Source organism: Passer domesticus, unplaced genomic scaffold (genome assembly GCF_036417665.1).
Source record: "Passer domesticus isolate bPasDom1 unplaced genomic scaffold, bPasDom1.hap1 HAP1_SCAFFOLD_192, whole genome shotgun sequence".
Taxonomy (NCBI): domain Eukaryota; kingdom Metazoa; phylum Chordata; class Aves; order Passeriformes; family Passeridae; genus Passer; species Passer domesticus.
In genome coordinates this window covers 16,513-39,473 of record NW_026989973.1, presented here as the reverse complement: position 1 = coordinate 39,473, position 22,961 = coordinate 16,513, and the positions used below count along the sequence as shown (strand labels likewise).

Genomic DNA, 22,961 nt, shown 5'->3' with positions numbered 1-22,961 from the left:
AGTTTTTTGGGTGAAAATCCCCACATTTTTCCCCTCCTCCCCCCAGTTTGTCGGGGTACAATCCCCGGATTTTTCCCCTCCTCCCCCCAGTTTTTTGGGGTACAATCCCCGGATTTTTTCCCTTTTTCCCCCCATTTTTTCAGGGTACAATCCCCACATTTTTCCCCTCCTCCCCCCAGTTTTTTTGGGGGACAATCCCCACATTTTTCCCCTCCTCCCCCCAGTTTTTTGGGGTACAATCCCCGGATTTTTTCCCTTTTTCCCCCCATTTTTTCGGGGTACAATCCCCACATTTTTCCCCTCCTCCCCCCATTTTTTCGGGGTACAATCCCCGGATTTTTTCCCTTTTTTCCCCCATTTTTTCGGGGTACAATCCCCACATTTTTCCCCTCCTCCCCCAGTTTTTTGGGGTACAATCCCCGGATTTTTTCCCTTTTGCCCCCCAGTTTTTCGGGGTACAATCCCCGGATTTTTTCCCTTTTCCCCCCCCAGTTTTTCGGGGTACAATCCCCGGATTTTTTCCCTTTTTCCCCCATTTCTTCGGGGTACAACCCCCACATTTCCCGCGCTGTTCCGGGGCCGTTGCCGCGGGCTGGGGGTCCCCGCTCACCGTCTGGTGCAGGTCGGGGATGCCGATGCGGAACACCATCATGCTGAAATGGTCCTCGGGGGCCGGCGGCGGCCGGGGGGGGCCCCGGGGGGCGCGGAGGGGGGGCCGGGGTTGGCCCCGGGGGGGCCCTCGCGGGAGCTCCCCGAGTCCGAGTCGGCCTCGGGGTACTCGGAGCCCCGACCCCCCTCCTCCTCCTCGCTGGAGGCCGGCGTGCGCGGCATGGCCTCACCATGCCAGGCTGGGGAAGAACACAAAATCCACAAAATCGGCACGAAATTCACCAAAAGGGGGGAAAAACCCACAAAAACCAGGTCAAAATCCACAAAAACTGGGTCGATACCCACAAAAACGGGCTCAAAACCAAACCAAAACTCATTAAAACCAGACCAAAACTCATCAAAATCTCTCCAAATGTCCTTAAAACCAGCCCAAACCTCCTCAAAACCACCCAAAAACCTCCTCAAAACCAGCCTGAACTTCCTCAAAATTCCCCAAAACCTCCTTAAAACCAGCCCAAAACTCCTCAAAACCACCCAAAACCTCCTCAAAACCAGCCTGAACTTCCTCAAAATCCTCCCAAACATCCTCAAAATTCCCCAAAACTCCTCAAAACCACTCCAAAACTCATCAAAAACATCCGAAAACTGATAAAAATCCCCCCAAATGTCCTTAAACCCACCCCAAACCTCCTCAAAACCATCCTGAACTTCCTCAAAATCCCCCAAATCTCCTCAAAATCCCCCAAAATGGCCCCAAAATCCCTGGGTGTGGCCATGGGTGGGGGAGGGGAGGGCATGGCCTCACCTGCCAGGCTGGGGCAGAAACACAAAATCCACAAAAAGTGGCACAAAATCCACAAAAAACGGGCCAAAATCCACAAAAAGTGGGGAAAAATCCACAAAAACCAGGTCAGAATCCCAAAAACGGGCTCAAAATCGCAGCAAAACTCATCAAAATCTCACCAAAACTCATTAAAACCAGACCAAAAACTCATCAAAATCCTCCCAAGTGTCCATAAATCCATCCCAAAACTCATCAAAAGCCCGAAAAATCTCCTCAAAAGCCGCCAAAATTGACTCAAAACTGCCCCAAATGTCCTCAAAACCATCCAAATGTCATCAAAACCAGCCCAAAACTCATCCAGGTCATCCCAAAACTCATCAAAAACCCCCAAAACCACATCAAAATCCCCAAAACTGGGCTCAAAATCACAGCAAAACTCATTAAAACCAGACCAAAACTCATCAAAAAATCCAAAAACTCATCCAGATCCCCAAAACTGATAAAAAATCTCCCCAAATGTCCTTAAACAATCCCAAACATCCTCAAACCCACCCAAACATCCTCAAAATTCCCCAAAACCTCCTCAAAATTCCCCAAAACCTCCTCAAAACCAGCCCAGAATTCATCAAAATTGTCCCAAACTTCCTCAAAATGGCCCCAAAATCTCCGGGTGTGGCCAAAATCCACAAAAAGTGGCAGAAAATTCCACAAAAGTGGCACAAAATCCACAAAAACGGGCCCAAAGTCGCAGCAAAACTCATCAAAACCTCACCAAAACTCATTAAAACCCCCCCCAAATCTCCTCAAAATCCCCCAAAATTCCTTAAAACCAACCCAACCTTCTTTAAAATCACCCAAAACTCCTCAAAATCCCCAAAATTTCATCAAAACCAACCCAAACTTCCTCAAAATCCCAAAAAATGTCCTCGAAATTGTCCCGAAGCTCCTCAAAACGAAACCAAACCTCCTCAAAATCCAAAAAACTCCGCAAAATCCCCAAAAATGCCCCAAAATTGCCCCAAAAATCCCCAAATTTTCCAAAATTCCCCAAAATTTCCCAAAATCCCCCAAAACTTCTCCCAAAATTCCCCCAAAATCTCCTCAAAATCCCCCAAAATTCCCCGCAAATCCCCCCAAAAATGCCCCCAAAACGGCCTCAAAATCCCCCAAAAATCCCCCAAATTTTCCAAAATTGGCCCAGAATTTCCAAAATCTCCCAAAACTTCCCCCAAATCCCTCAAAATTCCCCCAAAATCTCCTCAAAATCCCCAGAATTCCCCAAATCCCCCCAAAAATGCCCCCAAATCCCCAAAACGGCCTCAAAATCCCCCAAATCCCAAAAATTGCCCCAAATTCCGGAAAAAAATCCCCCAAAATCCCCCTCAAAGCCCCCCGGACCCCCTGGCCTTGCACGCCCCTCTTGCACACGCGTGTGCAAAGCCCCCCGCAGCCCCCAGACCCATTTGGGGACCCCCCCACCCCTTGCACACGCGTGTGCAAAACCCCCAGACCCATTTTGGGGACCCCTCCACCCCTTGCACACGCGTGTGCAAAGCCCCCAGACCCAAATGAAGACCCCTCATACTCTTGCACACAGCCGTGTGCAAAGCCCCCCGAAGCCCCCAGACCCAAATGAGGACCCCTCCCCCCTTGCACGCGCGTGTGCAAAGCCCCGGGAGCGGAACTGGGAGGGACTGGGAGGGGACACTGCGGGTGACACCAGCGGGGACACCGGGGGTGGCACTGGGGTGGCACTGGGATCCCAGAGGTGACACCAGGGGTGACACCGGCACCCTGGAGGTGACACTGGTGTGACACTGGGGTGACACTGGGACCCTGGGGTGACACTGGGAGTGGCACTGGGGTGGCACTGGGATCCCAGAGGTGACACCGGGGGTGACACCGGCACCCTGGAGGTGACACTGGTGTGACACTGGGGTGACACTGGGACCCTGGGGTGACACTGGGAGTGGCACTGGGGTGGCACTGGGATCCCAGAGGTGACACCAAGGGTGGCACTAAAGGGGTGGCACTGGGGGTGGCACTAAAGGTGACACCAGGGGTGGCACTGGGACCCTGGAGGTGACACTGGGGATGGCACTGGGGTGGCACTGGGACCCCCCATGTGTGACACTGGGACCCTGGAGGTGACACCGGTGTGACACTGGGGGTGGCACTGGGACCCCCCATGTCTGACACTGAAGGTGACACTGGAGGTGGCACTGGGGTGACACTGGGATCCCAGAGGTGACACCAGGGGTGGCACTGGGACCCTGGGGGTGGCACTGGGGATGGCACTGGGGTGACACTGGGGTGACACTGGAACCCCTCATGTGACACCGGGGTGACACTGGGACCCTGGAGGTGACACCGGGCGTGACACTGAAGGTGACACCAGGGGTGGCACTGAGGGTGGCACTAAAGGTGACATTAGGGGTGGCACTGGGACTCTGGGGGTGACACTGGGGGTGGCACTGGGGTGACACCGGAACCCCAGGTGTGACACTGGGGGTGGCACTGGGACTCTGGGGGTGACACTGGGGGTGGCACTGGGGAGGCACTGGGGGTGACATCAGGGCGCCCCACGTGTGACACTGGGGTGGCACTGGGACCCTCGTGTGACACTGGGAGTGACACTGGGACCCTGGAGGTGACCTCAGGTGTGACACTAAAGGTGACACCGGGGGTGGCACTGGGATCCCAGAGGTGACACTAAAGGGAGTGGCACTGGGGGTGGCATTGGGACCCCCCCATGTGACATTGGGGGTGGCACTGGGGGTGGCACTGGGACCCTGGGGTGACACTGGGAGTGACACTGGGGTGACACTGGGATCCCAGAGGTGACACTGGGGGTGACACTGAGGGTGGCACTGGGGGGTGACATCAGGGCGCCCCACGTGTGACACTGGGGTGGCACTGGGACCCCTCATGTGACACCGGGGGGTGGCACTGGGATCCCAGAGGTGACACCAGGGGTGACACTGGGGGTGGCACTGAGGGTGGCACTGGGGGTGGCACTGAGGGTGGCACTGGGAGTGACACTAGAGGTGACACTGGGGCCCTCCACGTGTGACATTGAGGGTGGCACTGGGACCCTCGTGTGACACTGGGGGTGGCACTGGGACCCTGGGGTGACACTGCAGGTGGCACTGGGGTGACACTGAGGGTGACACTGGGACCCTCGTGTGACCCTAGGGGTGGCACTGGGACCCTGGAGGTGACACCAGGGGTGACACTGGGACCCCCATGTGTGACACTGGGACCCTGGAGGTGACACCCGGTGTGACACTGGGGGTGGCACTGGGACCCCCCATGTGTGACACTGGGGGTGACACTGGAGGTGGCACTGGGACCCTGGAGGTGACACCGGGCGTGACACTGAAGGTGACACCAGGGGTGGCACTGAGGGTGGCACTAAAGGTGACATTAGGGGTGGCACTGGGACCCTGGGGTGACACTGGGGGTGGCACTGGGGTGACACTGGGATCCCAGGTGTGACACCGGGTGTGACACTGATGGTGACACTGGTGTGACACTGGGGGTGGCACCGGGACCCTCATGTGACACTGGGGGTGGCACTGGGACCCCCGGGGGTGACCCGGTGCCCTCACGTGTCACCCTCCCCGAAAAATGTGTCACCTCAAAAATGTCACCTCTGAACGTGTCACCCCAAAAAATTGTCACTCAAAAAAATGTCACCCCAAAAGTGTCACCCCAAAATTGTCACCCAAAAGTGTCACCCAAAATTGTCACCTCCAATAAATGTCACCCAAAAGTGTCACCCAAAAATGTCACCCAAAAATGTCACCCGAAGTGTCACCCAATAAATGTCACCGCCCAAAAGTGTCACTCGAGTTGTCACCTCCAAGTGTCACCCCCCCAAAATTGCCAACCCCAGACTGTCACCCCAAAAGTGTCACTCAAAAAGTGTCACAGCCCCAAAGGTGTCACCCCAATAAAGGCCACCCCAAAAATGTCACCCAGAAAGTGTCACCCCCCAAAAAATGTCACACCCAAAATTGTCAACCAAAAATGTCACCCTCCAAAAGTGTCACCCAAGAATGTCACTCAATAAATGTCACCCCCAAAAGTGTCACCTGCCAAAAATTGTCACCCAAAAAGCGTCACTGCCCAAAAGTGTCACCCCAATAAATGTCACCCCCTCAAAAAGTGTCACCCGGAAAGTGTCACACCCCAAAGTGTCACCCCAATAAAGCCACCCCAAAAGTGTCACCTGCAATAAATGTCACCCAAAAATGTCACCCAAAATGTCACCACCCAAAAGTGTCACCCAGAAAGTGTCACTGCAAAAGTGTCACCCCAAAGACTGTCCCAAAAAGTGTCACCCTAAGAGTGTCACCCCTCAAAAGTGTCACGCCCAAAAGTGCCACCCCCAAAAGTGTCACCTCCAAAAGTGTCACCCCCAATGTCACCCAAAATTGTCACCCAATAAATGTCATAAACCCAAAAACTGTCCCAAAAAATGTCACCCCCAAAAGTGTCACCCCCCAATTCATGTCACCCCAAAAGTGTCACCTAAAAAGTGCCACCCAAAAACTGTCCCCAAAAGTGTCACCCAAAAGCTGTCACCCAAAAAAGTGTCACCTCAAAGTGTCGCCCAAAAATTGTCCCAAAAAGTGTCACCCGTAAAGTGTCACTGCCCAAAAGTGTCACCCCAATAAATGTCACCCCCAAGTGTCACCCCCCTCAAAAAGTCACCCAGTGTCACACCCCAAAGTGTCACCTGCAATAAATGTCACCCAAAAATGCCACCCAAAAGTGTCACCACCCAAAAAGCGACACTCAGAATTGTCACCCCCAAGTGTCACACCCCCCCAAAACCCAGAAAGTGTCACCCACAATAAATGTCACCCCAAAAATTGTCACCCCGAAAGTGTCACCCAAAAAGTGTCACCTCAAAGTGTCACCAAAAAACTGTCCCAAAAAGTGTCACCCCAATAAATGTCACCCTAAAAGTGTCACCCGCAATAAATGTCACCCCAAAAATTGTCACACAGAAAGTGTCACCCAAAAGTGTGTCACCTCAAAGTGTCACACCCCAAAAGTGTCACAGCCCAAAGTGTCACCTGCAATGAATGGCACCCAAAAGTGTCACCCAAAAAGCGTCACCCTCCAAAAAGTGTCACCCAAAGGGAAAGTGTCACCCCCCCGAAAAAATGTCACCCCAGAAAGTGTCACCCGCCAAAAATTGTCACCCAAAAAGTGTCACCACCCCAATAAATGTCACTCCCAAAAACTGTCCCAAAAAGTGTCACCCCTAAAAGTGTCATCCCAATAAATGTCACCCTAAAGACTGTCCCAGAAAGTGTCACCTCAAAAATGTCACCCCAAAAATTGTCACACAGAAAGTGTCACCCAAAAGTGCCACACAAAAATGTCACCTAAAAAGCGTCACATCCTCAAAATTGTCACCCCAATGAATGTCACCCAAAAGTGTCACCCTAAAAGTGTCACCCCCAATAAATGTCACCCCAATAAATGTCACCCCAAAGTGTCACCCAAAATTGTCACCCATGCAAGAGTGTCACCCCAAAAGTGTCACTGAAAAAGTGCCACCTCCAAAAGTGTCACCCTGAAATTGTCACCCAATAAATGTCACCCAAAAAGTGTCACCTCAAAGTGTCACACCCCAAAAAGTGTCACCCTCAATAAATGTCACACAAAAAGTGTCACCCAAAAATTGTCACCCCAAAAACTGTCCCAAAAAGTGTCACCCCAAAAGTGCCACACAAAAATGTCACCTAGAGTGTCACATCCTCAAAATTGTCACCCCCAATGAATGTCACCCAAGAGTGTCACCCAAAAGTGTCACCCCAATAAATGTCACCTCAAAGTGTCATCCTGAAAGTGTCACCCCAAAAGTGTCAGCTCAAAGTGTCACCCCAAAAATTGTCCCAAAATGTGTCAGCCCAAAAGTGTCACCCCTCAAAAAGTGTCACCCAAAAATAAATGTCACCTTAATAAAAAAATAAAAAAATAAAAAATAAGTGTCACCTTAATAAATGTCACCCTGAAAGGTGTCACCCCCAAAGTGTCACACCCAAAAGTGTCACCCAAAAGCTGTCACCCAAAAAAGTGTCACCCCAAAGTGTCAGCCAAAAACTGTCCCAAAAAATGCCACCCCCAATAAATGTCACCCTAAAGACTGTCCCAGAAAGCGTCACCTCAAAAATGTCACCCAATAAATGTCACCCCAAAAATTGTCACACAGAAAGTGTCACCCAAAAGTGCCACACAAAAGTGTCACCTGCAATGAATGCCACCCAAAAGTGTCACCCAAAAAGTGTCACCCAAAAGTGCCACACAAAAATGTCACCTAAAAAGCGTCACCCCAAAAAGTGTCACCCAAAAAGTGTCACCCAAAAAGTGTCACCCCAATAAATGTCACCTCAAAGTGTCATCCTGAAAGTGTCACCCCAAAAGTGTCAGCTCAAAGCGTCACCCCAAAAATTGTCCCAAAATGTGTCACCCGCAAAAGTGTCACCCCTTCAAAAAGTGTCACCTCAGTAAATGTCACACCCCAAAAAGTGTCACCTTTAATAAATGTCACCCTGAAAGGTGTCACCCCCAAAGTGTCACACTCCAAAAGTGTCACCCCAAAAGCTGTCACCCAAAAAAGTGTCACCCCAAAGTGTCACCCAAAAATTGTCCCAAAAAAATGCCACCCAACAATAAATGTCACCCTAAAGACTGTCCCAGAAAGCGTCACCCTCAAAAAATGTCACCCAATAAATGTCACCTCCAAAAGTGTCACCCAAAAAGTGTCACCCAAAAGTGCCACACAAAAATGTCACCTAAAAAGCGTCACATCCTCAAAATTGTCACCCCAATGAATGTCACCCAAAAGTGTCACCCTAAAAGTGTCACCCCAATAAATGTCACCCCAAAAAATGTCCCCCAATTCCCCCAATAAATGTCACCCCAAAGTGTCACCCCAATAATGTCACCCCAATAAATGTCACCCCAATAATGGTCCCCCGCCAAAGCTGTCCCCGCCAAAGTGTCACCTCCAATAAATGTCACCCCAATAATGTCACCCCAAAGTGTCACCCCAATAATGTCACCGCCAATAAATGTCACCCCAATAATGTCACCGCCGAAGTGTCACCCCAATAATGTCACCACCAAAGTGTCCCCCCCAATAAATGTCCCGCCCAAAGTGTCACCCCAATAATGTCTCCCAAAAATGTCACCCCAAATTGTCACCCCCAATAAATGTCACACCCCAATAAATGTCACCCCAATAATGTCACCCCAAAGTGTCACCCCAATAATGTCCCCCCGCGGTGTCCCCCCCCCCCCCCCCCCCCCGCGGTGGCGCTGGCCCCGCCCCCCGGGCCCAAAACGAGGCCGAGCGGGGCCAGAACGAGGCCGCGGGCTCCCACGGGGCGGCGCCCCGCCCCCAGCCAGGGCCGCTAATTAGGGAGCGTTAATTAGGCCTGCAGTTGGGGAAGGGGTCATTGCATTGGGGGAGGGGCGAAATTGGGGAAGGGTCGTTAATTGGGGGGAGCGTTAATTAGAGTGAGGGCATTAATGGGGGCATTAATTAGAGAGGGGTCATTATTGGGGGTATTAATTAAAGAGGGGCCATTAATTGGGGGAGTCATTAATTAGAGAGGTCATTCATTGGGGGAGTCATTAATTAGAGAGGTCATTAATGGGGGCATTAATTAGAGAGGGGTCATTATTGGGGGTATTAATTAAAGAGGGGCCATTAATTGGGGGAGTCATTAATTAGAGAGGTCATTCATTGGGGGAGTCATTAATTAGAGAGGTCATTAATTGGGGGAGCCATTAATTAGAGTGAGGTCATTATTGGGGGAGTCACTAATTAAAGACGGGCCATCAGTTGGGGGAGTCATTAATTAGAGAGGTCATTAATTGGGGAGCAGTCATTAATGGGGGTCCTTAATTAAAGAGAGGTCATTAACAGGGGGACATTAATTAGAGAGAGGTCATTAATGGACAGTATTAATTAGAGAGGGGTCATTCATTGGGGGAGTCATTAATTAGAGAGGGGCCATCAGTTGGGGGAGTCATAATTAGAGAGGTCATTAATTGGGGAGGGGTCATTAATGGGGGGTCCTTAATTAAAGAGGGGTCATTAACAGGGGACATTAATTAGAGAGAGGTCATTAATGGAGAGCATTAATTAGGAAGGGGTCATTAATGGGCGGGCATCAATTTGAACGGGGTCGTTAATGGAGAATATTAATGAGAGAGGGGTTGGGGGGCATTAATTAGAATGAGGTCATTAATAGGGTCATTAATTACAATGGGGGTAATTAATTGGGAGAGGGTCACTAATTAGAGAGGGGTCATAAATGGGGGGGTCATTAATTAGGCCCTTAAATTGGAGAGGGGTCCTTAATTAGAGAGGGGTCATTAATTGGGAGGGTCGTTAGTTAGGAGGGTTCAGTAATTGGGGGGCATTAATTAAAGAGGGGTCATAAATGGGGGGGTCATTAATTAGGCCTTGAACTGGGGAGGGGCCCTTCATTAGAGAGAGGTCATTAATTAGGGAGGGGTCATTAATTAGTGGGGGTCATTAATTAGGGAGGGGTCATTAATTAGTGGGGGTCATTAATTAGGGAGGGGTCATTAATTGGGGGAGAGTCATTAAATTGGGGGGGGCGCTTAATTAGGCAGGTGCTCTGAAATTGGGGAGGGGCCACTAATTGGGGAGAGGGTGATTAATTAGGGAGGGGGCAATTAATTAGGGACGGTGCCTTAATTAGGGAAAAGGGCGTGAAATTGGGGAGGGGTCCTTAATTAGGGAGGGATCCTTAATTAGGGAGGGGTCCCTAATTAGGGACAGGCCTTAAATGGGGTCATGAAATTGGGGAGGGGTCTCTTAATTAGGGAGAGGGTGCTTAATTAGGGAAAGGTCACTTAATTGGGGAAAGGTCACTTAATTGGGAATGGATCCTTAATTGGGGAGGGGTCCTTAATTAGGAAGGGGTCCTTAATTGGGGGACAGGCCTTAAACTGGGGAGGGGTCCCTAATTAGGGCAGGGTCTTTAATTACAGAGGGGCCTCTTAATTGGGGAGGGGTCGCGAAATGGGGACAGCCTCAAATTGGGGAGGGGTCCCTAATTAGGGCAGTGTCCTTAATTACGGGCGGGTCTCTTAATTGGGGCGGGGGGTCGCGAACCGGGGGGGGGGGCCTTAATTAGTGACGCCCCCCTTAATGAGGCAGGGGTCGCCAAATTGGGGCGGGGCCTCAATTAGCGGAGGGGCTCCTTAATGAGGGGAAGGGTCGGGATTTGGGGAGGGGTCTCCGGGGCGGGGGGGAGGGGAGGGGGGGAGGGGGCGTGGCTTCGCCCCCCCCCCCGCGTTCTCGCGCCCATCCCCCCCCCACGTGTCACTGCAGCGACCCCTCCCCCCCCCCAAAATTTGCACGCGCGCGCCCCTCCCCCCCCCCCCGCACGCCCACCCCCCCCACCCCCGCGCGCGCGCCGCGACCCCTCCCCCATTTCCCCGTCCCCCTCCCCCCACCCCCCGCACGCCCACCCCCCCTTTTTACACCCCCCCCTCCCCCCACGCGCCCCCTCCCCCTTTTCGCACCCCCCCCACGGCCCCGTTCCGCCCCTCCCCCCACCCCTCCCCGCGCGCGCGGCCCCGCTCCCGCCGCCCCCTCCCCCACCCCCGCCGCGACCCCTCCCCAAATTCCCCCCCCCGCCGCTCGCCCTCCCCCCCCCCCCAAAATCCGTCCCCGCTCCGCCGCCCCTCCCCTCCCCCACCCCGACCCACCCCCCACCCAACCCCACCCCTCCCCCCCCCCCCCCCCCGCGCGCCCCCCTCCCCAGCAGCGCCGCCCCTCCCCCACCCCGGGAGCGCCCCCTCCCCTCCCCCCCGCCCCCTCCCCCCCCGTACCTGCCGGGGCTCCGCGCGCGCCGGGGGCGGCCGAGAGCGGCCGAGAGCGAGCGGCCCGGCCGGCCCCGCCCACCGCGGCCACGCCCACCCCGCGCCACGCCCCACCGCGCCCCCCGCCGCCAATGGCAGCCGCCGCCCGGCCCCCGCCGGCACCCGCCCCCCGGCCACGCCCATCGCCGGCCACGCCCCCGCCGCCAATGGGAACCGCCTGGCACCCGCCCCCCGCCACGCCCACTCATGGGGACACGCCTACGCAGAAGACACGCCCACTCTATGAAGCCACACCCACCGATCGGTAGAGGGCACGCCCAGACAACAAAGCCACACCCCCGCGGCAGAGGGCACGCCCCCAAAACGGAGGGATGGAGGCCACGCCCACCCGGGAAAGCCACGCCCAGGATGGGGATTGAAGCCACGCCCGCCTGGAAAGACACGCCCCCGCGGCACAGGACACGCCCAAAAGCGGGGCAGGAAACCACTCCCACCCGGGGAAAACCACGCCCCCATCACCAGAAGGCACGCCCAGAATGGGGGACGGGAAACCACGCCCATTCGGGAAAGCCACGCCCCCCGCATTAAGACACGCCCCCAAACGGGGGGAGGGGGCCACGCCCAGCGGGGAAAGCCACGCCCCCACCGCAGAGGACGTGCTTGAATGAGGGGGGAAGCCACGCCCATGATGCGAAGCCACGCCTACTGAGGGAACCACGCCCATCTGGCAAAGCCACGGCCCCGATCGGCCGTGGGCACGCCCAGGATTTGGTAATGAGGCCGACGCCCACCCATCCAAGTCAATTCCCCAATTAGCTGAGGACACGCCCAACACGGGGGAGGGAGGCCACGCCCACCCAGCAAGGACACGCCCCCCACTGTGGCTGAGGCCCTCAGTGGGCCGGGGAAGCCACGCCCACTGTGTGAAGCCACGCCCACTGCGTGAAGCCACGCCCACTGAGGGGTCGAGGGAACACGCTCCTACAAGGCAAAGCCACGCCCCCAATCAGCAGAGGACACGCCCAACATGGGGAGAGGCCACGCCCCCTCTGTGCTGGAGTGGGACGGGGAAGCCACGCCCACATCACAAAGCCACGCCCACTAATGAGTTGCTGGCATGCCCCAAATGTGGCAGGGAAGCCACGCCCACTCCTCAAAGCCACGCCCACAATCAGGATACATCCAAGTCGAGGGGGAGAAGCCCCCTCCCACTCCTCAAAGCCACGCCCCTTCAGCACAGGACACGCCCAAAACGGTTGCATTTAAGCCACGCCCACATTGTGAAAGTCACGCCCACTGAGTGGCCGAGTAAGCCACACCCACCCCACAAAGCCACGCCCCCAAGTGGCTTAGGCCCTGCCTGTAAAGGGAGATTTACCATATAAGGGCAGGCCACGCCCACCAACTCACCTTGGACTGAGTCCAGGCCACGCCCCCAGGCACGCCCCAATTTCCTGAGCTGGTGTTGGCCACGCCCCCTTTGACACCACGCCCCCATGGCCTCAAAGCACCTGCGAGGCCACGCCCACCACAGCTGGGCCACGCCCCTCCATGAGACCACGCCCCCATTTCCATAGGGGAAACTGGGAGGGGCTTGGGCAGGCCCAGCTCCGCCCTCATGAATATTAATTAGCTGTTGGTTATTGGTCACTCTCCTAATTAAGACGCTGTTGTGGGCAGCAGGTCAATTATGAATATTAATGAGCCAGTGATTTTTAATTACCACAGACTCATGAATAGTAATTAGGAGTTCGTCTAATTACCATCTCATTAATATTAGCGACAATAACGACCAATGGCCAATTACAATGAACGTTAATGAGCCACAGCTCATTAGTAGGCTAATTAATGAGACCTACTCCAATGTAATTTACCTAACGCTTCATGAATATTAATGAGTTGGCCGCAATCATTACCCACCCCTTGTGAATATTAATGAGCCTGCCCCTCATTAACGTTAATTAGCATCACCTACCAAGCCCAGCCTCATTATCATTGTTAACGAGCTGCCACATGACGCGTCCTGCCCCTCATTAATATTCATGAATTGTTTTTCCAGTTAGAGCTGCCCGATATTTAAATGTGTGGCCCCGCCCCCTCATTAATATTAATTATAGGCAGTGGAGCAGCCAATCAAGTGGGTGTGGCTTAATAAAGGGGCGGGGTTAGAGAAGGGGCGGGGCTCCACGACATGTATTTTATAATTAAGGGGGCGTGGCTCTATGCGAAGGGGCGTGGCTTAAACGAGGGGCGTGGCCTCAGCAGGGGGCGTGCCCGCTCGTAGCGCCCCCTTGCGGCGCGCGGGCGCCATCTTGCGCGATGCGCAGGGCTTTCTGCCGCCAGGGGGGCGCCGCCGTTCCCCGCCGTCCCCTCACGGCGCTCCCCCCCAGGACAGCCCAAAACCGCCCCGAAAATACCCAAAACCGCCCCAAAAATACCCAAATCCGCCGCCAAAAATACCCAAAACCGCCCCGAAACCACCATAAACCACCCGAAAAGCACCTCCGGGACCGCCTTTGGAGCTCAGGTGAGACACTTCCACATCCCCTCTCCATGACATCGCCGGGACCCCCCCAAAACCACCCCAAAAACATCCACAAACACCCCCAAAAAACACCAAAAAACACCCCAAAAGCACCCTCTTGGATCCGCTTTGGAGCTCAGGTGAGACATCCCCAAATCCCATCCTGGACGCCACCGGGACCCCCCCAAAAACCACCCTCAAAACACCCCAAAACAGCCCCGAACACCGCAGAACTCACCCAAACCCACCCCAAAATCACCCCAAAACCACCCCAAAATCACCCCAAGGGCATCCCCGGAGCCCCCTTGGGAACCCAGGTGAGACAGCCCCAAATCCTCTCCCCGGGACCCCCCAAAACCACCCCTGGGACCCCCAAAACCACCCCCACAAACACCCCCCAAAAAACCCCGAACACCCCAAAAAAACCACCCCAAAACCCCCCAAAATCACCCCCAGGACCCCCTTTAGAACCCAGCCGAGACAGCCCCAAATCCTCTCTCCCGGGACCCCCAAAATCACCCCCAAAACCACCCCGGGACCCCCCCAAAAACACCTCAAAACCACCCTGGGACCCCCCAAAAAACACCCCCCACACCAAACACCCCCCAAAAAACCCCAAACACCCCAAAAAAACCACCCCAAAACCCCCCAAAATCACCCCAAAAAACACACCCGGGACCCCCCCAAAAACACCTCAAAACCACCCCTGGTACCCCCCAAAACCACCCCCAAATCCCCTCCCCGGGACCCCCAAAACCACCCCTGGGACCCCCCAAAAAACCCCAAACACCCCAAAAAAACACCCCAAAAACCCCCAAAACCCCCCAAATCACCCCCAGGACCCCCTTGGGAACCCAGTGAGACAGCCCCAAATCTCCTCCCCGGGACCCCCAAAATCACCCAAAAAACACACCCGGGACCCCCCCAAAAACACCCCCAGGACCCCCCCAAAAAAACCCCAAAACCACCTCAGGGACCCCCCAAAACCACCCCCAAATCCCCTCCCCAGGAGCCCCAAAATCACCCCAAAAAACACCCCTGGGACCCCCCCCAAAACCACCTTGGGACCCCCCAAAATCACCCCAAAACCACCCCCAACCCCCCCCCCCCAAACCACCCCAAAACATCCCCGGGACCCCCAAAACCACCCCCACAAACACCCCCCAAAAAACCCCGAACACCCCAAAAAACCACCCCAAAACCCCCCCAAAATCACCCCCAGGACCCCCTTTGGAACCCAGCCGAGACAGCCCCAAATCCTCTCTCCGGGACCCCCAAAATCACCCCAAAAAACACCCCCGGGACCCCCCCAAAAACACCCCAAGACCACCCCTGGGACCCCCCAAAACCACCCCCAAATCCCCTCCCCGGGACCCCCAAAACCACCCCTGGGACCCCCCCAAAAAACCCCAAACACCCCAAAAAAAACACCCCAAAAACCCCCAAAACCCCCCAAAATCACCCCCAGGACCCCCTTGGGAACCCAGGTGAGACAGCCCCAAATCTCCTCCCCGGGACCCCCAAAATCACCCAAAAAACACACCCGGGACCCCCCCCAAAAACACCCCAAGACCACCCCTGGGACCCCCCAAAACCACCCCCAAATCCCCTCCCCGGGACCCCCCCCAAAACCACCTTGGGACCCCCCAAAAAACCCCAAACACCCCAAAAAAACACCCCCAAAACCCCCAAAACCCCCCAAAATCACCCCCAGGACCCCCTTGGGAACCCAGGTGAGACAGCCCCCAAATCTCCTCCCCGGGACCCCCAAAAACACCCCCAGGACCCCCCCAAAAAAACCCCAAAACCACCTCAGGGACCCCCCAAAACCACCCCCAAATCCCCTCCCCAGGAGCCCCAAAATCACCCAAAAAACACCCCTGGGACCCCCCCCAAAACCACCTTGGGACCCCCCAAAATCACCCCAAAACCACCCCCAACCCCCCCCCAAAACCACCCCAAAACCACCCCCGGGACCCCCAAAAACACCCCAAAATCACACATGGGACCCCCCAAAACCACCCCCAAATCCTCTCCCCGGGACCCCCCAAAAATACCCCAAGGACCCCCCAAAAACACCCCAAAACCACCCCCGGGACCCCCCAAAATCTCCTCAAAACTCCCTTGGGACCCCCCCAGAATCCCCCTGAGACCCCAATTGGGACCCCCCAAAATCCCCTTTGGGACCCCCCCCAAATTCCTCCCAAAATCCCCTCGGGACCCCTCAAAATCTCCCCAAAATCCCCCTTGGGACCCCCCAAAATCCACCCGAGACCCCCAAAATCTCCTCAAAACGCCCTTGGGACCCCCAAAAATCCACCCGAGACCCCCAAAATCTCCTCAAAACGCCCTTGGGACCCCCCAAAATCCACCCGAGACCCCCAAAATCTCCTCAAAACGCCCTTGGGACCCCCAAAATCCACCCGAGACCCCCAAAATCTCCTCAAAACGCCCTTGGGACCCCCCAAAATCCACCCGAGACCCCCAAAATCTCCTCAAAACGCCCTTGGGACCCCCCCAAAACCCCCTCAAGGACCCCCTGAGACCCCAATTGGGACCCCCCCAAAATCTCCTCAGGACCCTCCCCCAAATTCCCCCCAAGACCCCCCAAAATCCCCTCGGGACCCCCCAAAATCTCCCCAAAACCCCCTTGGGACCCCCCCAGAATCCCCCTGGGACCCCAATTGGGACCCCCCCAAAAAATCCACCAGGGACCCCCCCCCCCAAATTCCCCTTGGGACCCCCCCAAAATCTCCCCAAAATCCCTCAAAAATCCCCCAAATTCTCCCCAAAATCCCCCAAAATCTCCCCAAAAATCCTCCAAAAAATCCTCCCACAATCCCCTATAAATAATACATTGTTATTAATATGTTTTAATCATTATTAATATATTTAATACATTATTAATATATTTAAATATATTCATAAAATCTCTATGTAAAACTCATTGCTATTAAAACACATTAGCATATTTTAAAAAAATTAAAATAAATTTATGCGCTATATTTCACACCCAATTACACATAAACTTAATTTATTTACAGTGTCAAATACGCAGTTTATATCATCCTATTAATTAATTAATTGATTAATTAATTAACAACCATTAATTACGCTGCTCTTCCTTTTCCAGCTGTCCGTGTGTCCATCCCGGGGGCCACGCCCCCAGCGCTTCCCCGACCCGTTAATTAATTCATTCATTGATTAATGGATGGATTAATTAGCGCGGCGGTAATTGGGGGGCGGCGCTCATCGGAGCATTACGGCAGCGCGCATGCGCGGATTCGGCCGCTGCCGTAATTACGGGAGGAGCGAGCGCTCCCCAAATTCCCCCAAAAATCCCCAAAAATCACAAAGGGAAACAAATAAAATAAAGCCCAAAACAGCCAAAAATCCCTGAAAATCCACAAATCCCAAAAGTCCCAAAGAACTCGAACTGCCCCAAAAATAACTCAAGAAAATCTCCCAAAAAACCCCAGAAAATCCCCCCAAAATTAAAAAAAAAAAAAAACAAAAAAAAACCCACCAAAACCTCAAAAAAACCCCAAAAATCAAAAAAAAATCCCAAAAAATCCCTAAAAATCCCCAAATCCCAAAAATCCCAAAGAACTCAAACTCCTCCCCAAAAAAACCTCAAGAAAATTCCCCCAAAAAATCCCCAAAAATCAAATAAAATAAACCCCAAAACCCCCCAAAAATCCCTAAAAATCCCCAAACCCCAAAAAATCCCGAAGAACTCAAACTGCCCCAAAAAACTCAAGAAAATCTCTCAAAAACCCCAAAAATAAAATAAAATAAAGCCAAAAACCCCCAGAAAATCCCTAAAAATCCCCAAAATCCCAAAGAACTCGAACTGCCCCAAAAAACTCAACAAAATCTCCCAAAAAATCCCCAAAAATAAAATAAAATAAACCCCAAAAAATCCCTGAAAATCCTCAAACCTCCAAAAATCCTAAAGAACTCGAACTGCCCCAAAAATAACTCAAGAAAATCTCCCAAAAAACCCCAGAAAATCCCCCCAAAATTAAAAAAAATAAAACCAAAACCTCAAAAAAAACCCCCAAAAAAATCCCTAAAAATCCCCAACCCCCCAAAATCCCAAATAATTCAAACTGCCCCAAAAAACACAAGAAAACTCCCCAAAAAAAACCCAACATAACCAAAAAAGCCCCAAATCCCTCCAAAACACCCCAAAATCCCCAAATGCCCCAAAATTCCCCAAAATTCCCCCAAAAAAACCCTCAAACCCCCCAAATTTCCCCCCAAAAATAGAAAAAAAACCCAAAAAAAAACAACAACAAACCCCCCAAAAAACCCAAAACAAAAAACAAAATCCCCAAACCCCCCAAATTCCCCCCAAAATTCCCCCAAAAATCCCCAAAATTCCCCCAAATTCCCCAAAATTCCCCAAAATTCCCCCATTTCCGTCGGGTTCCAACGATTTTAATGCAGCACAGGGAGGGGGAGGGGCAGAACCAGTTCAGCTCCCAGTGCTCCCAGTTTGGGATCCCAGTCCCTCCCAGTGCTCCCAGTTTGGGATCCCAGTCCCTCCCAGTGCTCCCAGTTTGGGATCCCCAGTCCCCTCCCAGTGCTCCCAGTTTGGGATCCCAGTCCCTCCCAGTGCTCCCAGTTTGGGATCCCCAGTCCCTCCCAGTGCTCCCAGTCTGGGGCTCCCAGTGCTCCCAGTTTGGGATCCCAGTCCCTCCCAGTGCTCCCAGTTTGGGCTCCCAGTGCTCCCAGTCTGGGCTCCCAGTGCTCCCAGTCTGGGCTCCCAGTGCTCCCAGTTTGGGATCCCAGTCCCTCCCAGTGCTCCCAGTTTGGGCTCCCAGTGCTCCCAGTCTGGGCTCCCAGTGCTCCCAGTTTGGGATCCCAGTGCTCCCAGTATAACCCAGTCCCTCCCAGTGCTCCCAGTTCAGCTCCCAGTGCTCCCAGTTTGGGCTCCCAGTTTGGGCTCCCAGTGCTCCCAGTCCCTCCCAGTCCCCCCAGTTTGGCTCCCAGTCCTTTCCATTTCCCCCAGTTTGGCTCCCAGTCCCTCCCCAGTCCCCCCCAGTTTGGCTCCCAGTGCTCCCAGTTGCCCCAGTTTGACTCCCAGTCCCTCCCAGTATATCCCAGTATCCCCAGTTCAGGTTCCCAGTCCCTCCCAGTGCTCCCAGTTTGATCCCAGTATAACCCAGTATGCCCAGTTTGGCCCCCAGTTTGATCCCAGTCCCTCCCAGTATAACCCAGTATCCCCAGTTCAGGTTCCCAGTCCCTCCCAGTGCTCCCAGTTTGATCCCAGTATAACCCAGTATGCCAGTTTGGCTCCCAGTTTGATCCCAGTCCCTCCCAGTATATCCCAGTATCCCCAGTTCAGGTTCCCAGTCCCTCCCAGTGCTCCCAGTTTGATCCCAGTATAACCCAGTATGCCCAGTTTGGCTCCCAGTTTGATCCCAGTCCCTCCCAGTATATCCCAGTCCATCCCAGTCCCTCAGGGTTTTTCGGGGGGCGGCTCCGGGGGGGGTTGGGGCCCCCCCCAGTCCCAGCAGCTCCTGCAGCGCCGGGGGCAGCTCCTGGGGACAGGGGTCACACCGGGGTCACACCGGGGTCACCCGGGGTCACACGGGGGTCACACAGGGGTCACCGGGGTCACTCAGGGGTCACTGGGGTCACTCTGGGGTCACTGGGGGTCACCCTGGGGTCATTTGGGGTCATTTTGGGGTCATTGGGGTCACACAAGGTCACCTGGGGTCACTCAGGGGTCATTTGGGGTCTCTTTGGGTCACTCAGGGTCACTCTGGGGTCACTCTGGGTCAGTTCTGGTCATTTGGGGTCACCCTGGGGTCACTGGGGTCACTCAGGGTCACCCGGGGTCACTGGGGGTCACTCTGGGTCACCCAGGGGTCACCCTGGGGTCACTCTGGGTCACTGGGGGTCACTCTAGGTCACCCAGGGGTCACCCTGGGGTCACTCTGGGGTCATTTTGGGGTCATTGGGGTCACACAGGGGTCACTGGGGTCACTCAGGGGTCACTGGGGTCACACAGGGTCAGTTGTGGTCATTTGGGGTCACTCTGGGGTCATTTGGGGACAATTTTGGGACACTCGGGGACACTTTGGGGTTAACTCCGGGGACACCTTGGGGACACTTTCAGGTCAGTTCTGGGGTCACTGGGGACAGTTTTGGGGTCACTTTGGGGACATTTCTGGGGTCACTCAGGGGACACTCTGGGGGACACCTTGGGGACATTTCTGGGGATCAGTCCTGGGGACAGCTTGGGGTCACCTTGGGGTCACTCAGGGGACACTTTGGGGACACTTTGGGGTCACTCAGGGGACACTTTGGGGACACTTTCAGGTCAGTTTTGGGGACACCTTGGGGACACTCTGGGGACGTTTCTGGGGTCACAGTGGGGTCACTTTGGGACATTTTGGGGACATTTCTGGGGTCACTTCTGGGACAATTTGGGGACATTCTGGGGACACCTTGGGACACCTTGGGGACACTTTGGGGGACACTTTGGGGACACTGTGGGGACATTTCTGGGGTCACTTCTGGGACATTTCGGTGACACTCAGAGGACAGTTTGAGGACACCTTGGGGACACTCTGGGGACACCTTGGGGACACTTTGGGGACAGTTTTGGGGTCACTTCTGGGACAGTTTGGGGGACATTCTGGGGACACCTTGGGGACACTCTGGGGTCAGTCTGGGGACAATTCTGGGGTCACTTCTGGGACAATTTGGGGACACTTTGGGGACACTCTGGGGTCACTTTAGGGACACTTTGGGGACATTTTGGGGACATTTCTGGGGTCACGTCTGGGACAGTTTGGGGACACCTTGGGGACACTTTGGGGGACATTTTGGGGCCAGTTTTGGGGTCACTTTCAGGTGAGTTTTGGGGTCACCTTGGGGACATTTTGGGGACATTTCTGGGGTCACTTCTGGGACAATTTGGGGACATTCTGGGGACACCTTGGGACACTCTGGGGGTCAGTCTGGGGACAATTCTGGGGTCACTTCTGGGACAATTTGGGGACACTCTGGGGACACCTTGGGGACACTTTAGGGACACTTTGGGGTCAGTGTGGGGACATTCCTGGGGTCACTTTGGGGACACTTCTGGGGTCAGTTGTGGGGAAACTTTTGGGACACTTTGGGGACACTTTGGGGACACTTCTGGGACATTTCTGGGGTCACTCTGGGGACACTTTTGGGGACACTCCGGGGACAATTTAGGGACACCTTGGAGACACCTTGGGGGCACTCAGGGGACAGTTTGGGGACACTTGGGGACACTCTGGGGACAATTCTGGGGTCACTTCTGGGACAATTTGGGGACATTCTGGGGACACCTTGGGGACACTTTAGGGACACTGTGGGGACAGTTTTGGGGTCACTTTCAGGTCAGTTTTGGGGACACCTTGGGGACACTTTGGGGACATTTCTGGGGTCACTTCTGGGACACTTTGGGGACATTCTGGGGACACCTTGGGGACATTTCTGGGACACTCTGGGGACACTCTGGGGACAAGTTGAGGACACCTTGGGGACACTCTGGGGACACCTTGGGGACACTTTGGGGTCAGTCTGGGGACAATTCTGGGGTCACTTCTGGAAAAATTTGGGGACACTCTGGGGTCACTTTGGGGACATTTTGGGGACGTTTCTGGGGACAGTTTTGGGGTCACTCAAGGGACACTCAGGGAAGAGTTTGGTGACACTTTTGGGGACACTTTGAGGTCAGTTCTGGGGTCACTCAGGGGACACCTTGGGGCACTCAGGGGACAGTTTGGGGACACTCAGGGGACAGTTTGGGGACACTCAGGGGACAGTTTGGGGACAGTTTGGGGACACTCAGTTTGGGGACACTGACCTTGGTGGCCGCCAGCTGCAGGAAGATGGCCTCAGCCCTGCTGAGCACCTCCTCCACCTGCAGGGACACCCCCGGGGACACCTGGGGACACCAGGGACACCTCAGTGCCACCTGTGCCACCTCAGTGCCACCTCAGTGCCACCTCAGTGTCACCAACCCCATCCCAGTGTCACCTCAGTGTCACCCCGGTGTCCCTGCTGAGCACCTCCCCCACCTGCAGGGACACCCCCGGGGACACCTGGGGACAGCAGGGACACCTCAGTGCCACCTCAGTGTCACCTCAGTGCCACCTGTGCCACCCCTGTGTCACCTCAGTGCCACCTCAGTGTCACCAACCCCATCCCAGTGTCACCTCAGTGTCACCCGGTGTCCCTGCTGAGCACCTCCCCCACCTGCAGGGACACCCCCGGGGACACCTGGGGACACCAGGGACACCTCAGTGCCACCTCAGTGTCACCTCAGTGCCACCTGTGCCACCTCAGTGTCACCTCAGTGTCACCCGTGTCACCTCAGTGTCACCCCTGTGTCACCTTAGTGCCACCTCAGTGTCACCCCCTGTGTCACCTCAGTGTCACCTCAGTGTCACCAACCCCACCCAGTGTCCCCAGTGCCATCCCAGTGTCCCCAGTGTCCCCACCCCAATGTCCCCAAACCCACCCCCCTTGTCCCCAGTGCCACCCCCAGTGTCCCCAACCCTGTTCCCATCCCAGTGTCCCCAGCCCTGTCCTCAGTGCCACCCCAGTGTCCCCAGTGCCACCCCAGTGTCCCCAGCCCCCCCTGGTGTCCCCCAGTGCCACCCCGGTATCTCCAGCCTTGTCCCCATGTCCCCAACCCTGTCCCTATCCCGATGTCCTCAGTGTCCCCAACCCAGTGTCCCCACCACTTTGTCCCCATCCCAGTGTCCCCCAACCTTGTCCTGATGTCCCCCAGTGCCACACCCAGTGTCCCCAGCCTTTGTCCCCACCCCAGTGTCCCCAACCCTGTCCCAGTGTCCCCCCTCCCAGTGTCCTCAAACCTGTCCTGATGTCCCCAACCCTCTTCCAGTGTCCCCCAGCCCCAGTGTCCCCAACCCCATCCCAGTGTCCCCAGTGTCCCCCAGTGCCACCCTGATGTCCCCAGTGCCACCCCCAGTGTCCCCAGTGCCATCCCCATGTCCCCGTCCCAATGTCCCCAAACCCATCCCAGTGTCCCCAGTGTCCCCAGTGCCACCCCAGTGTCCCCATCCCAATGTCCCCAAACCCAGCCCAGTGTCCCCAGTGCCATCCCAGTGTCCCTCACCCCTTTGTTCCCACCCCAGTGTC

General features: G+C 55.0%; 1 protein-coding gene and 1 long non-coding RNA gene across 2 annotated transcripts in view; one reads left to right on the top strand and one right to left on the bottom strand.

Annotated features, from left to right (window-relative positions):
- LOC135292062 (SH3 and multiple ankyrin repeat domains protein 1-like) overlaps positions 1–11,424 on the bottom strand; it is a 43,770-nt gene extending 32,346 nt beyond the window's left edge. The window contains 2 exon segments of the mRNA XM_064406307.1: positions 611–848; positions 11,291–11,424. Coding sequence (XP_064262377.1) covers positions 611–652 — 42 coding nt within the window. The 5' untranslated portion in view covers positions 653–848; positions 11,291–11,424.
- A 2,225-nt stretch (positions 11,425–13,649) lies between these two features.
- LOC135292061 (uncharacterized) lies at positions 13,650–17,326 on the top strand. Its single transcript, XR_010354614.1, has 2 exons — positions 13,650–13,808; positions 16,939–17,326. It is a non-coding gene; the product is annotated as an uncharacterized LOC135292061 (long non-coding RNA).
- The last annotated feature ends 5,635 nt before the right edge of the window (positions 17,327–22,961 follow it).